General features: G+C 40.7%; 2 protein-coding genes across 2 annotated transcripts; both read left to right on the top strand.

The window, feature by feature from the left end:
* Positions 1 to 4,448: 4,448 nt before the first annotated feature.
* Positions 4,449 to 9,506, top strand: commd9 (COMM domain containing 9). Its single transcript, XM_075471116.1, has 6 exons — positions 4,449 to 4,554; positions 5,085 to 5,201; positions 5,483 to 5,622; positions 6,101 to 6,135; positions 7,550 to 7,653; positions 9,073 to 9,506. Exons 1-6 carry the CDS (start codon positions 4,501 to 4,503, stop codon positions 9,208 to 9,210), a joined length of 588 nt encoding a protein of 195 aa, XP_075327231.1. The 5' UTR covers positions 4,449 to 4,500; the 3' UTR covers positions 9,211 to 9,506.
* A 2,813-nt stretch (positions 9,507 to 12,319) lies between these two features.
* Positions 12,320 to 17,717, top strand: sycp3 (synaptonemal complex protein 3). Its single transcript, XM_075471118.1, has 8 exons — positions 12,320 to 12,446; positions 12,535 to 12,616; positions 12,936 to 12,970; positions 13,062 to 13,179; positions 14,655 to 14,754; positions 15,615 to 15,713; positions 17,280 to 17,384; positions 17,586 to 17,717. Exons 1-8 carry the CDS (start codon positions 12,320 to 12,322, stop codon positions 17,637 to 17,639), a joined length of 720 nt encoding a protein of 239 aa, XP_075327233.1. The 3' UTR covers positions 17,640 to 17,717.
* The last annotated feature ends 197 nt before the right edge of the window (positions 17,718 to 17,914 follow it).

Here is a 17,914-nt window from a genome sequence, read left to right on the forward strand (position 1 = left end):
AAAAAAAGCTTGTTGATCCTGCATTTTTCTCTGTCGAGCACTTTGTGATTTTATCAGTGAAAAGCGCTATACAAATAGATTTTACTTACTTACTTAAAGATGCTTATTCTTCTTAAATATGCTTAGTCATTTTTTTTTAAATGGGCTCTCTTTTCAACCAGTTAGTTCTGAAGAAAAAGGATCAGTAAATAAGTCACTGCAGGATACATTTCTGTAAATAGTTGTTTGGTAAAAGTCCCAAGAAAAAGAGCAAATAAATGCTATTTATTTTTATGCTTAAATTAGTCTTTGCAGGCTGTCTGTTGGTGATATTATTTCCTGGTTTCAGACAGTTTGGAACTTCTGTCTGATATCGTGAAGCAGCTGATTTGTACTCACAGGATGGCATTATTATTAAGAGTGGAATAAAGGAAAGATAGAAAATTGGGTAAAAATGACTCAGGACGATGTGAATTTTGTAATCAACAAGAAGCAATACAACATGATATAGTGACGTGTAAGAAATACGAGACAGAAAGGATAAGGATGATTAAAAAGACTTTGTGAAATAAAAGTGAAGTGTGACCCAATAAACATTTCACAGAACGGTTCAGTTCTGTAATAAAATATAATAATGTTTCATTATCTGGCAGCATCTGAGGTCCGTTTCACAAACATGTCAAGTTCAAGCCTTATCAGTTTGGAGATTTGGTATGGATGGATGATCCCACTACACAAAGAAAGAAACTTGAACCTAACTGGACTGGACCTTACAAAGTCATCCCATCGGATAACGATGGACTTATATACACCCTCTTGGATTTGACACATCCTCAAGCTGCATCAAAAGTGATTCATTATGATAGACTGAAGCCTTATCGTTCCATTTGGGACACATCTTCAGCACCTGTGAATCACCTTGTAGCTCAACTACCTATGACCACTCTCTGAGGTATACTTCATTATCTGGTTCACTCCCCAGACACCCTCGATCATCTGAAACTGAGCAGGCTTCTGCCCCTGCCTGCCCCTCTGTTCCCCTAATGCGCAGACCTTCAGGAAGGATGTCACAAGGCCACTCAAGACAGAACCACAGGACCGACACTGTTCCTGCAGCATCTGCTGAGACACGCTCTGGGGCCCCACCAACAACACGTTATGGACGGATTGTTAGGAGACCAGAACGGTTCATCCTTTGAGCAACCCCTCCTCTGTTCAAGGGACAGATATGGACTGTTTACGAGCATTTATGGGGACGCTGGACATTTCTTTGCTGATTGAGGGTTTGCACTCAACATTTGCAGATGGACTGTGTTTAACCAAAACCCAAATATGAAATAAATAAATAAATAAATTTGCGGTATGTTACTGACTTCTGTTGTGTGTTGAAATACAAAGGTTAGATGTGTTGGTTTCATAATTCAGGTATTTCTGTGTTGAAGTACAAGTGTGAATGTTTATTAAATCTCTGTGTGGCATATGTGATAGCATATGGTACCATTTTCAGGAATTAATAGTAGATGGTTTATTTTTTTCCTCTGTATTTCAGAGTTAGGAAGAGATTTATTTTTCATAAACCTGATAAACTGAAATGAGGACATTTCATCTGAAGAAAGGGAAGAATGTAAGAGGATATTTATTTTGGTGTGAAGATATATTCAGCAGATTGCCTTATTTTCCATTGTTCATTATTTTGAGTCCACATAATTTAACTAATTGTTTCTACATTTATAAATATTATATTTCTTTGCTTAAGTGACATCTGGAACTATATAATATGGCGCACTTTACGTGCAGGTAATCTGAGTGATGATTACAATTGGCGGAGTGATATGCAAGATGTGAGAGTTGACGTTTTGTTTTGGTCGGACATTAAAGTTGATCGAACTATATGGCCGAAGTTGTCCTCGTGCTCCTAATTTAACCACAGTCCTCCGATAGTTTATGTTAGACAATAATTAGAACATCCAAAACCCGGTCTTACCGTAGTAACAGACTCTCTGAACCTAACCTGGTCGGGACCAGGTTTTTCTCAATGAACCTCGTGTTTCTCTCTGTCTCCGCCCTCTTTCAGCCACACACGCCATTTGATTTCCTCATTCGTTCAGTCAGCAGAGCGAGTTTTGGCGTAGCAGCTGGTTCTTCTAGTTCTTGAAGTCGATTTATAATTAGGTACAGTAAGAGGCGACTTGTTCCACGAACATGGCGTGTCCGTTTATCAACGACCCCGTGGATGAAGGTGCAGCATTACTGCGCAGAGAATTAAATATTGGCCGGGAGATGGTTATCAGACCGCGCATAGATGTTTTAGCGTTTCCAGACAAATTCCTTTTTGAGCGGTACCGTTTCACATCACAGTCCATCATTTACATACACAACCTAATCCGTCCTCACATTTGCAACATTACCAAGCGTAGCCATGCTCTCACATCCCAGCAGATACTGTGTGTTGCACTGCGTTTCTTTGCGAATGGAAGTTTTTTAAACAATGTCGGAGATGCCGAGCGCTTGAGCAAGGCAACTGTTTGCAGGTCGGTCAGAAAAGTGTGCCTCGCCCTGAAACGGCTTTTACCCATGTTTGTGGTTTTCCCTGGACATAAACCTGCCAAAACCATCAAGGAGGAGTTCCACAGGATTGCAGGTGAATGATGTAGAGATCTGTTCAATTATTTTAAATTATATTCTGTTAATGACATTGTGCTGCAACCTCAGACTGGGATTAGTAATTGTAGGAGCTATTTGTATAGTTAGTTTTTGGTTCTAGTTGCAAATTTAATTAGCTAATTATGAGTAACTTTATTTGATTAATTTCAGTACTTTATTTAGATTAGATTTTTCTTGCTAATATTCTTTGTTAGTTATTTGTTTTGAATATTTTGCTAATTGGGTCACACTGGGCACCTGGAGTACCAGCATGCACTGGGGTGGGCCAATGGTTTTTACCAGGGAAAGGGAGAGAGCAGCAGGTTTTCTTTGTTCTTTTGTTTGTTTTATGGAAATAAATCATCAGAAAAATGCAATAATTCATTTTGGACATTCATCTTCTTTTGCCTGTGTTAAACCACATCCCCATGGTGCCTTTTGATTTTGTTTGGTTTAAGTTTAATTTTTTTTTTTATGGACAAATGGCCACTACAGTAATTTTACTTTCTTTTAGGATTTCCCAGTGTGATTGGGTGCATAGATGGCACACACATCCCCATCACGGCTCCCTCACATAATGGAGCTGATTATGTGAACAGGAAGTCCATTCACAGCATAAATGTGCAGGTACATACGTAGACCGACTACTATTTCAAGATGTTAAAGACTGCATCACAGTTCCAACATCTCTCGTTCTCTGCACTGTCAAGATCATTTGTGATGCTGCAAACATCATTTCAAATGTGGAGGCCAGGTGGCCTGGGTCTGTTCATGAATCAAGGATTTATCGCGAGTCTAACCTGAGCGACAGACTGCAACGTGGTAAGCAGCCTAAAGATTTGCACAATACAATTCACTCGTCTCCCTCCTTTAATACACTCCAATGTATCCACTGTGCATTACAGGAGAGTTTGATGGCCTTCTGTTGGGTGACAGGGGTTACCCATGCCAACCTAGGCTGCTGACCCCTTACCCTGACCCTGAACCAGGCCCCCAACAGAACTTCAACCGGGCTCACTGCAGGACAAGAGCCCGGGTGGATAGGACCATAGGCCTGTTGAAAGCCCGTTTCCAGTGCCTACGTCACGTCAGGGTGACCCCTGAGAGGGCCTGTGATATAATTGTGGCATGTGTTGTTCTTCATAATATCGCCACTATTAGAGGAGAGCAACACCCTGCCATACAAATTGAAGACGCTGATGATGACCCCATCCAGCTGCCAGCTATCCAGGACGGCAGAGCAGTCAGAGACGCAATTTGCAATAAGCACTTTAAGTTACCATCATCACCACCACAGCAGTCAAATAAAGACATAATATAAATTTCATTTGGTCTTCTCTATTTCCTACAAATACAAGAGTTAGTTCAGTTAATGTGCCAATAGTTAACATAATTCCCCTGTGACCATGCACCCAACTCTAACTTGTGCTCCAGTATTTCAATTTCCAGATCTGTCTTCCTCATCTGGCGATCCAAGTAGAGCATTTCTTTATCAGGTTTTTTTTGTTTTGTTTTGTTTTTTAGCAGGTGAATTTTATAAACCTCTTTTGCCGTCAACTGGGAATACATAAGGACGACAGTAAATTATACAGTTGTTCAGAGTTCAGGAATAGAATCAGAGTTTGTTGAACCTGATTTGTGAAACGGACCCCTGGTCTGATTTTTTTTTTTTTTTTTTTTTTTTTTTTTTTTTTTTTTAATAGTTTTTGTTTGTTTGTTTTCTTTTGTTTCGCTGCGTTTTTGCCTTGCTGGTGGCGGTAATGCGCCAGAACACTGTTTGCCAACCGTCAAACACCAGAAGAAGAAAAGAAAAAAACAGAAGAAGAAGAACACGTGGGGCGTCATGTGTCACATGACTTATCGCAGTCATTTGTAAACATGGCTGCTTCGGTCTCCAACGAAGATTTTACCAATTTACAGCTTCTTTTGAAGGTATTATACTTTAATTTGGATGTTTTTAGACTGAAAAGCATCATGATCTACTTGTTTCATTTGGCTGCTTGTTGTTATAAAAAGCTTAAAAATTGTCAGTTAAGCTTTAAGCTGATCTTTCTTATTCAGTTTACACACTGTGGTTTGGGGAAAGTAAAATTGGGTTTTTGTAAAAGGTGAAAGGTTGTGTGTCTATCCGGACATGATGTGGAGGCATTTGAAGTTAAATTGTTACATTTAAGAACAGTTATTGGCCAAAAATCAAGTCATTTCCCCCCGAATTCAAGATTTTTAATCTTAAATCTGCAGGTTCAAACAGTCCAGACTAATTCAGATAAAACTTTTCTTTAGTTATGTGTTCATTCGCTCGTTTGGCCTGAGTTTTATGACTGCAGCGTTTAAATGACATTTTCTATAAATACACCCTCCATCGTTACCTGTGAGAGGCTGCTGGACAGCAGCAGCGCGTGCACGGTGTTGTTTACCTGTTTATTGTTGTTATTGACTTTGGGCTGCTCTTCTTTCCGGAGGCTCCGTCGAAAGATGCAGTGAGAGAAGTTTGTGTTCAGAGTCACACAGGTCCGAGTCGCCAGCTGACTGAGAGCACTGCAGCAACATTCAACATCCCTGCAGCCCAGGCTGCTCAGGTAACTCGCACACCTGCTCCCGTGTGTGTCTGTGTGTTTCTAATTAATCTGATTTGTTACTCTGAGGACTCAATGTTCATTTGTGGAGATAAAACCACAAAAATCTCAGTGATATCAATAATCAAAAGCCGAATTCATGTTGTATTTACAGAAAAACTGCAATAAATCTGTGATTGCTGCGGATTTACTTAAAAAGAACTTAGTGTGAAAGGACTTGACTCGAGTTTTTAAACAGTTTTAGTTTTCAGTGTGAACATAAACCTTGTTTGTGTGTCTGGCAGCTGGTCCAGTCCCTACACACTCTCTCCCATCATGTCCTCTTCTACAACCTCAACACCCCCGAGCAGATCCTCGCCCTCTTCCCCGAGTCCTTCCACTCCAGTCTGAAGAACTTGATCACCAAGATCCTGCTGGAAAACAGGTCAGCTCCACAGTAACCACCTCATAGTGCTGCTGGTTCAGGTAAAAAAACAAAACCTGCACACTCACAGATTTAACATCGTCAGTGCAACTTAAAGTGGATCTGTACACTGAATGTACACAAACAGATCTCTCAAAGAGCCATACAGAGACAGCTATAAGTATATTTAGGGCTGAAAAAAGGATCAGTTGATCATATAATTCATGTAGTTTCTGTCTCTCAACTGATTGTTGCTGATGTGTCGGACACAGATATTTCTTCTGCGTTATTCAGAAGATGGGAAGTTTTTACTATATTATAGTATTAGAGTGTTATAAATGAAAAAACCACAGAGATATAAAAATATAATGTTTTTATGTTTGTATCACAGTAAAAAATAATATAGAGAGATCTAAATTTATATCTTAAGTATTGGTTAATGCAGGGTGATGTAACAGCTGGGGGTAATGACATCATCACGTCTTCTGCTGTTTTTCAGTCCGGCGTGGAGAACGGAGGCCCTCAGTAATCAGAGTGAGTGTATTTCACTGCAGCTGTACTTTGTGCTGTTTGTCTCTGTGAGGACGGATGGGAATTTCACACGTCTCGTTCTCACTAGCCCCTTTCACACTGAGACCCGCTACCTTAGCGGGTCCAAATTGCACCTTCGACCCACGTCGAGCAATGTGAACGCTTGGCATGTTGGTGACCCGTGTCGCCTGAAGCCGAGTTCAGGGGGCGTTGCCTAGTGGCAGAGCGTCACACGAAACACATAAAATGCTGGGCGTGTACAATGACGTAGGCACAAGCCATGCGTCGGAGGTAGGGTTAAATACAGAGTGGCTTCCTCCCCAGATGGCGTGGCACATGTCAAAATATGGCCAGTCCAATCCCCCTCTGCCACTCCTGCCGTTGTGGTCATTAACCGCATGGAACTTTTTCCTCATGGCCTTTAGTTTGTTGGTCACCTGCGTCTTGCTGCGTGGGAAACCGCGCTCTGTCATCTTTCTCGCCAGCCCTTCCAGCAGAGGTCCATCTTTCACCGTCCCCGACATGTGGCGGTAAATAACGTCCTCTGCTCGGAGGCTGAGGAGCTCGCGGACCTCCTTGTCTCCCCAGTTGGCCATCTTCAAAAATGTCTCGAACTTGATGTAAAACAGAGTAAAACTTGTCCTCACCTGTCGCTGTTGTTCTGAATCAGCTGTCCATTCTGTCTTTTAAACTCCTCACGTCACGCCCACGTCCATCCCACGTCAATTGCGTTCACACCAAACTCGGCTCGGCAAAAAGACTAGGGTCCGACGCGGGTCGAAAGGCGAGTCGAGTTGACACGCCAGCCCGGGTCGTCAGTGTGAACGCAACAGCGGACACGCTAAATTGGCGGATTAAAGGCGGGTTATTCGGCAGTGTGAAAGGGGCTACTGTGAAACCCTCAGTCAGTAAAAACTGTTGCACTGAAATCAGCTCCTGAGCACGCAGATCACAGGCTGCGATGACTGTAGTCACAACCTTTAATAGTTATTTGATTCTGATCGTATTTAGAAAAATGTATATTTGGTCTGTGATCATTAATCCTTAAAGCAGCAGAACAACCTACCGCATATTAGTTGTTTTCCGACTGCATTGAGCTTAGATGGTACATTACAACACCTGGCAAAACATAAAGAATCACTGCTCTTAAAGGATGTTCATTCAGCTGTTTTTTATTTAAAAAAATGTTTGAAAAAACAACACAAAAATGCTTTATTCTGTTTTTTTAAAACTTTCATACATTTTCTATACCCACTTAATCAAATTTAGGGTCACAGAAAATTTAATTAATTTATTCTAATTTCATTTTTGCATGTTTTGAGGAATGCAGAATGTCCTCACAAAGATGGCCATTAAGCATGTGTGATAGATATGGTGTAAATGACTCAGTTTACTGTTTGTGTATATGTGCACGCAGTCTCCCTCCCTCAGCTGAAGGGCTTGGACTGGAGAGTCGACATGGTGATCGGCTCAGACTCGGTCAGTCGGATGTCTGTGCCGACCTGTTTGGTTCAGCTGAAGGTGAGTGGGTGAACCACACCCAGCTGAGGTCATATGACCTCCGAAATGACTCAAAGTGAGAACTGCGTCTGATGTTCAATCAATCAATCAATCTTTATTTATATAGCGCATTTCATACCACAGGCAACTCAATGTGCTTTATATAAAGACATAAAAAAAACAACACAGAAATACAGAGCAGGTAATTTGAGTAAACTAACAAAAGCTAACAAACATGGATAAACTTTCCTCTAAGAGGAAGCATTTAGAAATATAGCTAATAACAGAACGGTTGGTATAATAAATGATAACAGATCTTCAATATATGAATATGACTAAGTTCGCCTCCTAGTGAAGCATTAAGCATTAAAGCGATACTCCGGAGTAGATTCAACCTGGGGTCATTTGAACCATGATATCCAGCCAAGTAGCCCACCCGCAGTTTTTTCGATCTTGGCTGAACATCAGCTGAGTTACTGAGTTATCCCGAATAGCTTCGTACAAGCACTAACGGACCCTGGCAGTATCTCCAAAATTACCACACTAAAATCACATGCCATGACACCAAACTTCTACAGTAGTACAAATATGGTCTGTACTCACCAAACGATGCATTTGGAAGTTTGAAAATAGTCCAGGAGTTCATTATTATCAACACAAGCCTGATAGCTTTTCTGCTGCTAAAGCTGCGTCGACGTCACTTCCTTGATCTGGGAGCTTCAAAGTAAGATGAGGGTTGATCTACTACTGTAGACAACAAAGCAAGGCTGCTCAATTTCTCCATTATTAAAATAAATTCACAACTCTACAACACAAAAATTCATAAAAAAACATGTAGAATATAGCATATACTTTGTTGTCTACAGTAGTAGATCAACCCTCATCTTACTTTGAAGCTCCCAGCTCCAGAAGTGACGTCGACGCAGCTTTAGCAGCAGAGAAGCTATCAGGCTTGTGTTGATAATAATAAACTCCTGGACTATTTTCAAACTTCCAAATGCATCGTTTTGTGAGTACAGACCATATTTGTACTACTGTAGAAGTTTGGTGTCATGACATGTGATTTTAGTGTGGTAATTTTGGAGATACTGCCAGGGTCCATTAGCGCTTGTACTAAGCTATTCGGGATAACTCAGTAACTCAGCTGATGTTCAGCCAATATCGAAAAAACTGTGGGTGGGCTACTTGGCTGGATATCACGGTTCAAATGACCCCAGGTTGAATCTACTCCGGAGTATCGCCTTAATAAGATCAGAAACATGGATAAGCTTTCCTCTAAGAGGGAGCATTTAAGAAGCCGTTCGATGGTCCATAAATTAAATTAAAGGGGACTTGGGTAAAAAACTTTCATCTGAGAGGAAATATTAAGGTTTATACAGTGATAATAGGTCTTAATAAACCATGTTGCAGAATGATCTCACATATATGATGTGTTTTCAGTTGGAGGATCCATGTCCATCAGCAGGCATGGAATCTGTGTCCACGGTGACGGTCGAATTGAGCAGGGAGACTCTGGACACCATGCTGGACGGACTAGGACGCATCAGAGACCAGCTGTCTGTGGTGGCTGGAAAGTGAAGCCATCCAGATGTTTTTCAGTATTATGCTGATGTTTGTGGACCACAGACTGAATACAAGGACAGCATTTCGTCACTTTCACCATCCTCATCTTGATGTACTGTCTTGTTTGGACTGACGGTGCCTCTCGCTGATGTTTTGTGTTGATTACTTTTTGTTTTTTCTTGGATGTGACTCCAGAATTGTTTTGATGATTTACTAAAACCTTTTTATAAAAGCTGAAAATAATAAAGACGAACTTTACCTGTTTTTTGTTCCCCCTTCTACTAATATGAAAATAAACTTCCAACATATGATCTGCATCTCGACATTCATCTGCATTTTAAACTGTAGTCAAAGTTATTAAATGGCATTTTTCACTTTTACCTTTGTGTTGGGATCAAAGGGAGTCGTTTCTCTCCACAGTCGCCTCAGGCACGCTCAGGACGGGAGATTGGACTGAAGACAAGTTTCGGTGCAATCTGTTGGTTTCCTTTGCTCGGAAATTGTTTTTGAATTGGCTCTATATGAACGAATTGGATTATTTTATAAATAATTATGATTACAATTAATTGAATTCCATTTGGCTTGAATTGGACTTTATTATCTAAGTGCCTTGAGATGACATTTGTTGTATTTGGCGCTATATAAATAAAAATGAATTGAATTGAATTGAATCAGGTTTGAACCCAAAGCCTTCCAGCTGTGAGGTGACAGCGTTAACCACTTCATAAAGACACATTCAAACCTTTTCAATCTTGTTGCTGATGTGTTTGGACTGAACCTGCTTAATATTGAAGATCTCTATGTGAGCAATTTCAAATTACAAAATTTCTTCCATTCAATCGTGCACAAGAGACGTTAACTCCTTTAATTTATGTGGTTTTACATATGGGGTCTCCAAAATATTCAATAAATTAATAAATCACCTAGTTCTTTATCAAGTCTTGAAATGAAGTACATCCAACTTCAGATGAACATCAAGATATTGTGTAATTATTTATTGAACAAAAACAGACAAAATGCAGAAGCAGTGTGTGAAAAAACGTTTTCACAGCCAGGTGCTACTGATCAATGCACTGATTAATTGATCAGCAGTAAGTGTGGTTTGGTTAGTTTGCTGCTCTGCAGCATTCAGGTGTGTGTTAACACGATGCCAAGGAGGAAAGACATCAGCAATGATCTCAGAGAAGCAGCTGTTGCTGCCCATCAACCTGGGAAGGGTTATAAGGCCATTTCCAAACTATCTGGAGTCCATCGTTCTACAGAGAGAAAGATTATTCACAAGTGGAAAACATTCAGGACAGCTGTCAATCTTCCCAGGAGTGGACGTCCCAGCAAGGTCACCCCAAGGTCAGAAACCCAAGAGCTACATCTCAGACTCTGCAGGCCTCAGTTAGCATGTTAAAGGTTAAAGGTCATGACAGCACAGTTAGAAACAGACTGAACAGGTACGGCTTGTGTGGAAGGGCTGCAGGAGAAAGCCTCTTCTCTCTAAAAAGAACATGGCAGCACAGCTTAGGTTTGCAAAGCTGCATCTGAACAAACCACAAGACTTCTGGAACAATGTCCTTTGGACAGACCAGACCAAAGTGGAGATGTTTGCTCATAATGCACAGCAGCACGTTTGGAGGAAACCAAACACGGCATATCAGCACAAACACCTCACACCAGCTGTCAAGCACGGTGGTGGAGGGCTGATGATCTGGGCTGGTTCTGCAGCCACAGGACCTGGGCACCTCGCAGTCACTGAGCCCACCATGAACTCCTCTGGATACCAAAGTGTTCTAGAGTCAGATGTGAGGCCGTCTGTCCGACAGCTGAAGCTGGGCTGAAACTGGCTCATCAACAGGACAAAGATCCCAAACACAGCAGCAGATCTACAGCAGAATGTGTGAAGAAGAGAAGAATCAAGGTGTTGCAACGGTCCAGTCAGAGTCCAGACCTCAGCCTGACTGAGATGCTGTGGTGGGACCTTCAGAGAGCTGTGCAGAAACCAGAGCTGCAAACCTCAATGAGCTGAAGCAGCGCTGGAAAAAAGAGTGGGACAAGATTCCTCCACAACCATGTGAGAGACTGATAACGTCACACAGGAAACCGTTACTTCAACCCACTGCTGCTAAAGGTGCTTCTACAAGCTGTTGGATCATAGGTTTCACTTATTTTTTCACACACTGCTTCTGCATTTTGTCTTAGTTTTTGTTAATATAATGAAACAGTGTAAACTGTCAAGCGTCATATTAAGTCCTATTTTTTTTGTGCCAAATTAAAAGAGGGTGCACTTTATTTCTTTCAATTAACTAAACTTCATACATATTTATACAATATAAGTGCTCTGCTATTTTATGTGTCTTAACCAAAAATATTTTAACCATCGTACGATTAAATATTAAGAAATCCGGCAGAAATTTGAAGCCTGGAAATTCAGATTCAGATATACTTAATCAATCCCCAAATATAAATTAGAAGAAGTAATTTTAACAACAGAAATACATACATTAAAAACAATACAATTACACAACTATACAGTAGTTTTGGAAAAATAAATAGTGATATCAAACAATAAATAATAAGAAAAAACTACAAACTAAGTAAAATAGTAAATTAGAAAGTATGTAAACATAAAAACGTATTCATTATATAATCATCAGAAAAAAGTTCATGATGTACAGTAAGTGAATGAATTTCTGTATGATAAAAAAGTTTCCGTCAACCTTAACGACAAAGCTTGACTACTATTTTTCAAGCTACCGTAGTTTAGGTTTGATTTGGTGGTTTCCGCTTGACGGGCAGCCAGTTCTTGACACGAAGACGAAATTCAACGTTACACCTGTTGTGGCGGGAATCCAGCGTAATTCAGCTAGTTAGCCTGTTAGCTTGATTCAGGTTAGTTTAACCGTTTCTAACAGTCTGCTCGCTCACAAAGTTCAGCCAGAAGTCAAAATAGAGGTATGTTTGATCACGAGACTTTGTTCATTATGAGTTGTGTCAGTTTCTTTTTTCAGGTGATACAGTCTAATTTAATTTCTACCGTTCCTTTTAGCATTTTAAGCTAACATCGAATAACTTTTTTATTTTTGCATTAGCTAAACTTGCTAACTAATCTCCACCCACAAAACAGGTTCGGATAATGGCAACAGGGAGAAAACAGATGAAGAAAAAACATATGGAGGATAAACCTGATAAAAAGGTTTTCGATTTTACTCAAGAAGATGAAAAGAAAGAGCTGAGTGGTTCAGAGGATGATGTCAGAGAAGGTTTGTGAGCTAACGACTGGCTTGGTTATATTACGAAAAGCTGCTTTCCAGATACTAATCTTGAATTTCTTATGAATGTTATCCCAAGATGAAACTCCAATAATTGACAAGGTGGCAAAAAAGAGAACCGCTGCTGAATTTGAGGAAGAGGGAGTAGCATGTGCTGTCGGGTACAGTCTCTGTTTCATGATTAATAGACATTTTACAGAGTTACTAAAAATAATTGCTGTAATTTCTAACACATTGAAAAGACACCATTAAATACTCTTATTTTTGACCAACAGATATATTCAGTTAACTATCATGTGACAAAGAAAATCACCAGTCCTCTTGCAGAGGCTCCAAACAACTGATATTTATATGACTTAAGTCATATTAAAGCTTCATACAGCTGTATTGAATGTCTGGTCATGTCGGTGCAATAGATACCATTGTACCGGTCTAATTTAGTTCAATATGACACCAACTTTTCTCTTTTCACTGATTCAGAAATGAGGTGCAGTCTATGTTGGAGAAATTTGGGGGTAAGCAGCTGTTCTTATTTTTTGTTTCTAGCTTTGCTTCTCAGTTTAACAGGATTTTAAAAAAGCAGTGCTGTCTCTCTTGTGGTTTCAGCTGATATTAGCAAGGTGATGCAGACCAAGAAGAAACGCCTGGAGTGTCTGACAAAGAACTACATGAAGGGAAGCCAACACAAACTGGAACAGCTGTGGACCAACTATCATGGACAGAGGTTTCTCCTTCAATAACTTAAGAAAAACTGATGAAAAATATAAAGGATTTGCCCCCTAATTGTCGACTAAGCCTTGGCTACAAAGCTGTATAATCATTATGTATGGCATTGATAAATCTCTATGCCTGTGTTTGAAGCAGAGAAGGGCTGTCCAGCACAGAAAATAATGTGTTTGCTAAAAAAAATTCTACATTATTCAGTAGGTGCTTTCATAAAAGTAAAATCAGTGCTAAAATGGTCTGAAAGAAGTCTCAAAGTCTTTAAATGTTCACTGCGTGATCTAGGGCTGTCAAAGAATATTCTAAATTCAAATAGGTTTTAAAAACAGACATTCTGAGGTGAAAATTAATATTCAAATGTAGAAAAACACATCTGCACATGCTATGCGAGTGGGCTCACTGCATGACGGCGCACTGTCGTCATGCAGTGACGCACTGTCTGGCACAGGGTCACTGCTGAAAGTTGAGTTACGGGAAGATGGCAGAAAGTTCAGAGCCCAACTCGACAGAAAAAGTGATTTTCACCCCCAAAAATATGAAAAGCCCCGTCTGGAAATACTTCAGATTTTGGTCGCTTGATGGAAAAATTGTGGACTCTCGAGACAAAGTCGAATGCAAGCTACAGTTAGCTTATCATTCGACCACCAGCAGCATGAGGTTACATCTTGAAAATGTGCACCAGAATGAGCATAATATATGAAACTCCAACTAAACAGCCACGTCTCGACACATATTTTGCACCGCCCGCCACAAGCTCTTTGTCTGCAGCACGACAAGAAGCCTGCACACAGAAATTAATTCCGTTCATATGTAAGGACATGAGACCGATCAGTGTCGCTAATGGAACAGGTTTCAGGGAGTTCTGTCGAGAACTAGAACCGAGGGACCGTATCCCACTCTCAGTCTTGGCCAGACCATGTTTAAACTTAAATAAACTACCTATACAAGTAGTTATGTCTCGTTGTATTAGTTTGTCATGTTATTTACGTAATGCTGTCATCGCCTGGCAGTCCTGCTGATTGAAAGCCCGCAGATGCAGCGGACGTAACGCACCGCAGGTGCGTAATAGCCTCATTGACATAATGCGCAAATACAGATATTCAAATAGTACGAATATCTGTATTTTTTTTAGAGGGAATATTCAAACGTCATTTTTTAGCAATTTTGACAGCCCTAGCGTGATCTGATTAGCATACCTCTGTGTATGATCATGTATTTATTCAGTGTCTGAAAGAGCGGTGAAGGCACAGCATGCAGCCATTATTTGCGTTGAAACAGCTGAATAACTGTAAATCTATCATAAAAATGCAGCAAAGAGTCGAGTTGTGGCTTTAAATTGCAACTGTTGCTCAAACAAGAAAAGTTTTGGTTGGTGGCGGTCCTATGAAAAAACATAAAAAATGAAAAACTTTTGGCTTTGTGTACTGTAGAAAGTGTATTTATGTGTTTGTGCTAACCGAAACGATGTGTGTGCAGGAAAAAGATGACTCAGCAGTACTCTCAGCATGTGTCCTCTGCACTGCAGCAGTGGGAGACCGAAGCCCAGCGAGCTGAGGAGCAGGAGGAGAAGCTCAATGTCAGTTCACTCTGTTGGTAGTTGGGTTAGATCATTTCCACTACATGATGGGGCTCGACTGCACTCTGCATTAATCTCCACTATAGATTGTACAACCTCAGTATCGGTGGCACTTGTGGCTGATATTCACTGCAGCTCCGTGCAACTGAAAACAATCAAGAACACGAAAGGCGTGATGTGCTTGGTTCTCGGTTGTTGTGAAGCTCTAAGGAGACTAACTTTGTTTTAAAAAAGTAAAGATTTTGAGTATGATTTTATGACCATTTTTGTTTTTCTTAGGATTTTCACGTTACTTTTCAGCATCAGCTTCGCTAGCTTGAAATTCTCAGCCATTCACATCTATTATTCTTTTTGTTACGGAAGTGTATTTAAACGGACTGGTTGCTTGTGAACTCAACACACTTTGTTAAGATAAACCATAACTACAGCGTTGTTGTCTTGACTTTCAAAGTAATTATTCTGATTTCAAACTACTGTGGGTGTTTCCTCATTCTGTGGGCGTTTGGTTCAACATTGTGCATTTTGAACAGTTCACACTCTTAAGATGACAACAGTGGAATATTTGGAAATCTCATTCTGTTATTTAGCATGCACTTATGTCCTGTTGGCATGACAACGGGTAAGTCAAAGTGCTTCAGATTGATCCCACTGTTGCCATCGTGCTTCAGTGTTAGCCGTGTCCCCTGACGGGTTCCACATTCACGATGTGCACAGTGAGGAATCTGTTTTCTGTTTTTAAAGCAGTTGGATCATCCAACAGTACAGATCCCAACAGCTTTCTTCGGTGTTTAATAAGAAAAACCGATAAGGTCTGAGATGTACACTGCGTTGGTGTTACATTTTGCTCTCGGTGTCCACAGAATCTGTTCCGGCAGCAGCAGAAAATCCTGCAGCAGGCCAGAGTCGTTCAGAACCAGAAGCTGAAAACTGTCCGAGAGCTGTATGAGCAGTTTGTGAAGGTGAGGCGTTTCATTACCCATCGGAGCTCTGACAGACACCAAGGCTCACCTGGGAAGCCACATGAATCTAAAACTGTGTTCCTCTCAGTTTGTGTTTTACTGAATTAAAAGAATAAGAAGTCTGAAGAAAACAATACTTCAAAAACCTGTCTTTACTCCACGGACCCCTGAAAGCTCTGTGCAAAAAGTTTAGAAAGTTAAGTGCTCTGTAAACTTTTGTCTTCTGTCTCTTGTTTAACAGACTCCGTCATGTTTAATTGTGTGAAGGTTAGATCCTCTACCGTTGGGTTCTTATACATGTAACATGCAGGATGTTTGTCTTTAAACGTGCATTAAAAATGCCTGCATGTTATTGAGGTTAACAGAATCCTTTATATTGTAAATGGACTGTACTTTATTATCTTTTCGAGTCAAGTTGACAACTCAAAGTGCTTTTACACTCCAAGCTACATTTACCCAGTCACACACACACTTATTCAGCACATCTTAGTCTATACAGTGTTAATACTACATGCTTTTTGTTATCTATCACACACTGTTGGCAACATAGGCAGTCTATGGTTCCAAGGACACTTCAACACTTTGTCCGGGGAAGATGGTAGTCAAACCACTGGCCATCCAATTCTTAGATAATTGAGTATTTTAGGCTACGTGCCCACGACAACGGTAACGACAGATAAACGCAGAACATTTCGACAGATGTGCCTATCTTGCACACGGCGACGGCGTTTTTAGGAGTTCAAAACGGAGAAAACGCAAACGCCCTCCAGAGTGGAGATCTTGAAAACGATCCAACCTCTCGTCGCCGTAGGAACAGTTCAAAACGCAGAAGTGCGTTTTTTGCACACGTTAAGTGGGTAGTTCTCCATGAACGACTCACATATCTCACTATATTTATTTTGGACACTCTCCCAATCCACATTATCCACTGCCTTCCTGGCTTTGTAGTTCAGTGTCGTGTTCAGGAGCAACTGGACCTCATCATCTGTCCAAACAAAGTTTGAAGGCGTAGCCTACTGTTGCCGCCGCGCTTCGCCATTTTCTTCCAACTGACGCGGAGGAAGTAGCCACAAAACAGGCATTTCTCAAATTTATTAATATATAACTCATATAACAATACCAAAGGTATTGTTGCTACTGCCACCTACGTCTGGGGCGTGCATACTACATCGGCAAACTGCGAATTTTATACGTTTTCCCTGTTCCCATGGATAGACAGATATCCACCTCAAGACGCTCGTGAGAACGCAGATAAATTGTGGAGGAAAAAAACGGACATCTGCGTTTATGCTTCAGAGCGTTGTCGTGGGCACGTAGCCTGAGTATTTATGATACAGACATTGTTACCATCACATCCACATTCTGTCAATCTTGGAACGGCTTCTTCTTCTTCATAGGAAGACTGTTTGAGTCCATTTCTTTCTCCAGATGTGCTCCATTGACATACCACATAAACTACCTCAGCTTTTTCTTTTTTGACTTGAATGATATGACCCAGCATGCATCTGTCACCCGAATGTTTAAATGTTAACGTGAAACAGGAAGTCGTCGCTGTGTTTCCTCCAGAACATTGAAGAGATGGAGAAGAGCCACGATTCCTTCCTGCAGGGGGCGCAACAAGAGCTGAGGAAGGAGATGGCCACCCTGCAGAAGAAGATCCTCATGGACACGGTGAGCTCAGTGTCAAATCGTCCTTCATAAAGCAAGTGTTTTAAATTAAATTCAAATTCAAATAATCCAGCTTCAGTACAAAGTTGGCTTGGCTATAAAACAGCAGAGTTTTGGGGATCCACACTGATGCTTCTTCTGTAACATGCATATACGGAAGTTTATGATGCCACATCAAGTCCTATTATTGTTTTGTTTCCACAGCAACAGCAGGAGATGGCAACCGTCCGCAAGTCGCTGCAGTCCATGCTGTTCTAGCCTGCTGTTACCATGGCGAACCCTTCCCGCTTCGTGGATGTTTAATGCTGAATGTTTGTTCTTTATTACAGTAACATTTAATGAGTTCATTCACTTCACGGTTTGTTACTGTTGTGAGTCTAGTGAATATTATGTGTTCATTACTGAGACGAGACAAAGTTTACGTTGCGTAAAAGTCCAACAAACTCCGCAGGGAGTCGCTGAGCTCAATAAATAACAGAGCTACCACCGGTGCTTTAATTTATAAACAACAACAAATAAAAGTCTGGAGGCTT

The sequence above is a fragment of the Odontesthes bonariensis genome, chromosome 7, assembly GCF_027942865.1.
Source record: "Odontesthes bonariensis isolate fOdoBon6 chromosome 7, fOdoBon6.hap1, whole genome shotgun sequence".
In the NCBI taxonomy this organism is placed as follows: Eukaryota; Metazoa; Chordata; class Actinopteri; order Atheriniformes; family Atherinopsidae; genus Odontesthes; species Odontesthes bonariensis.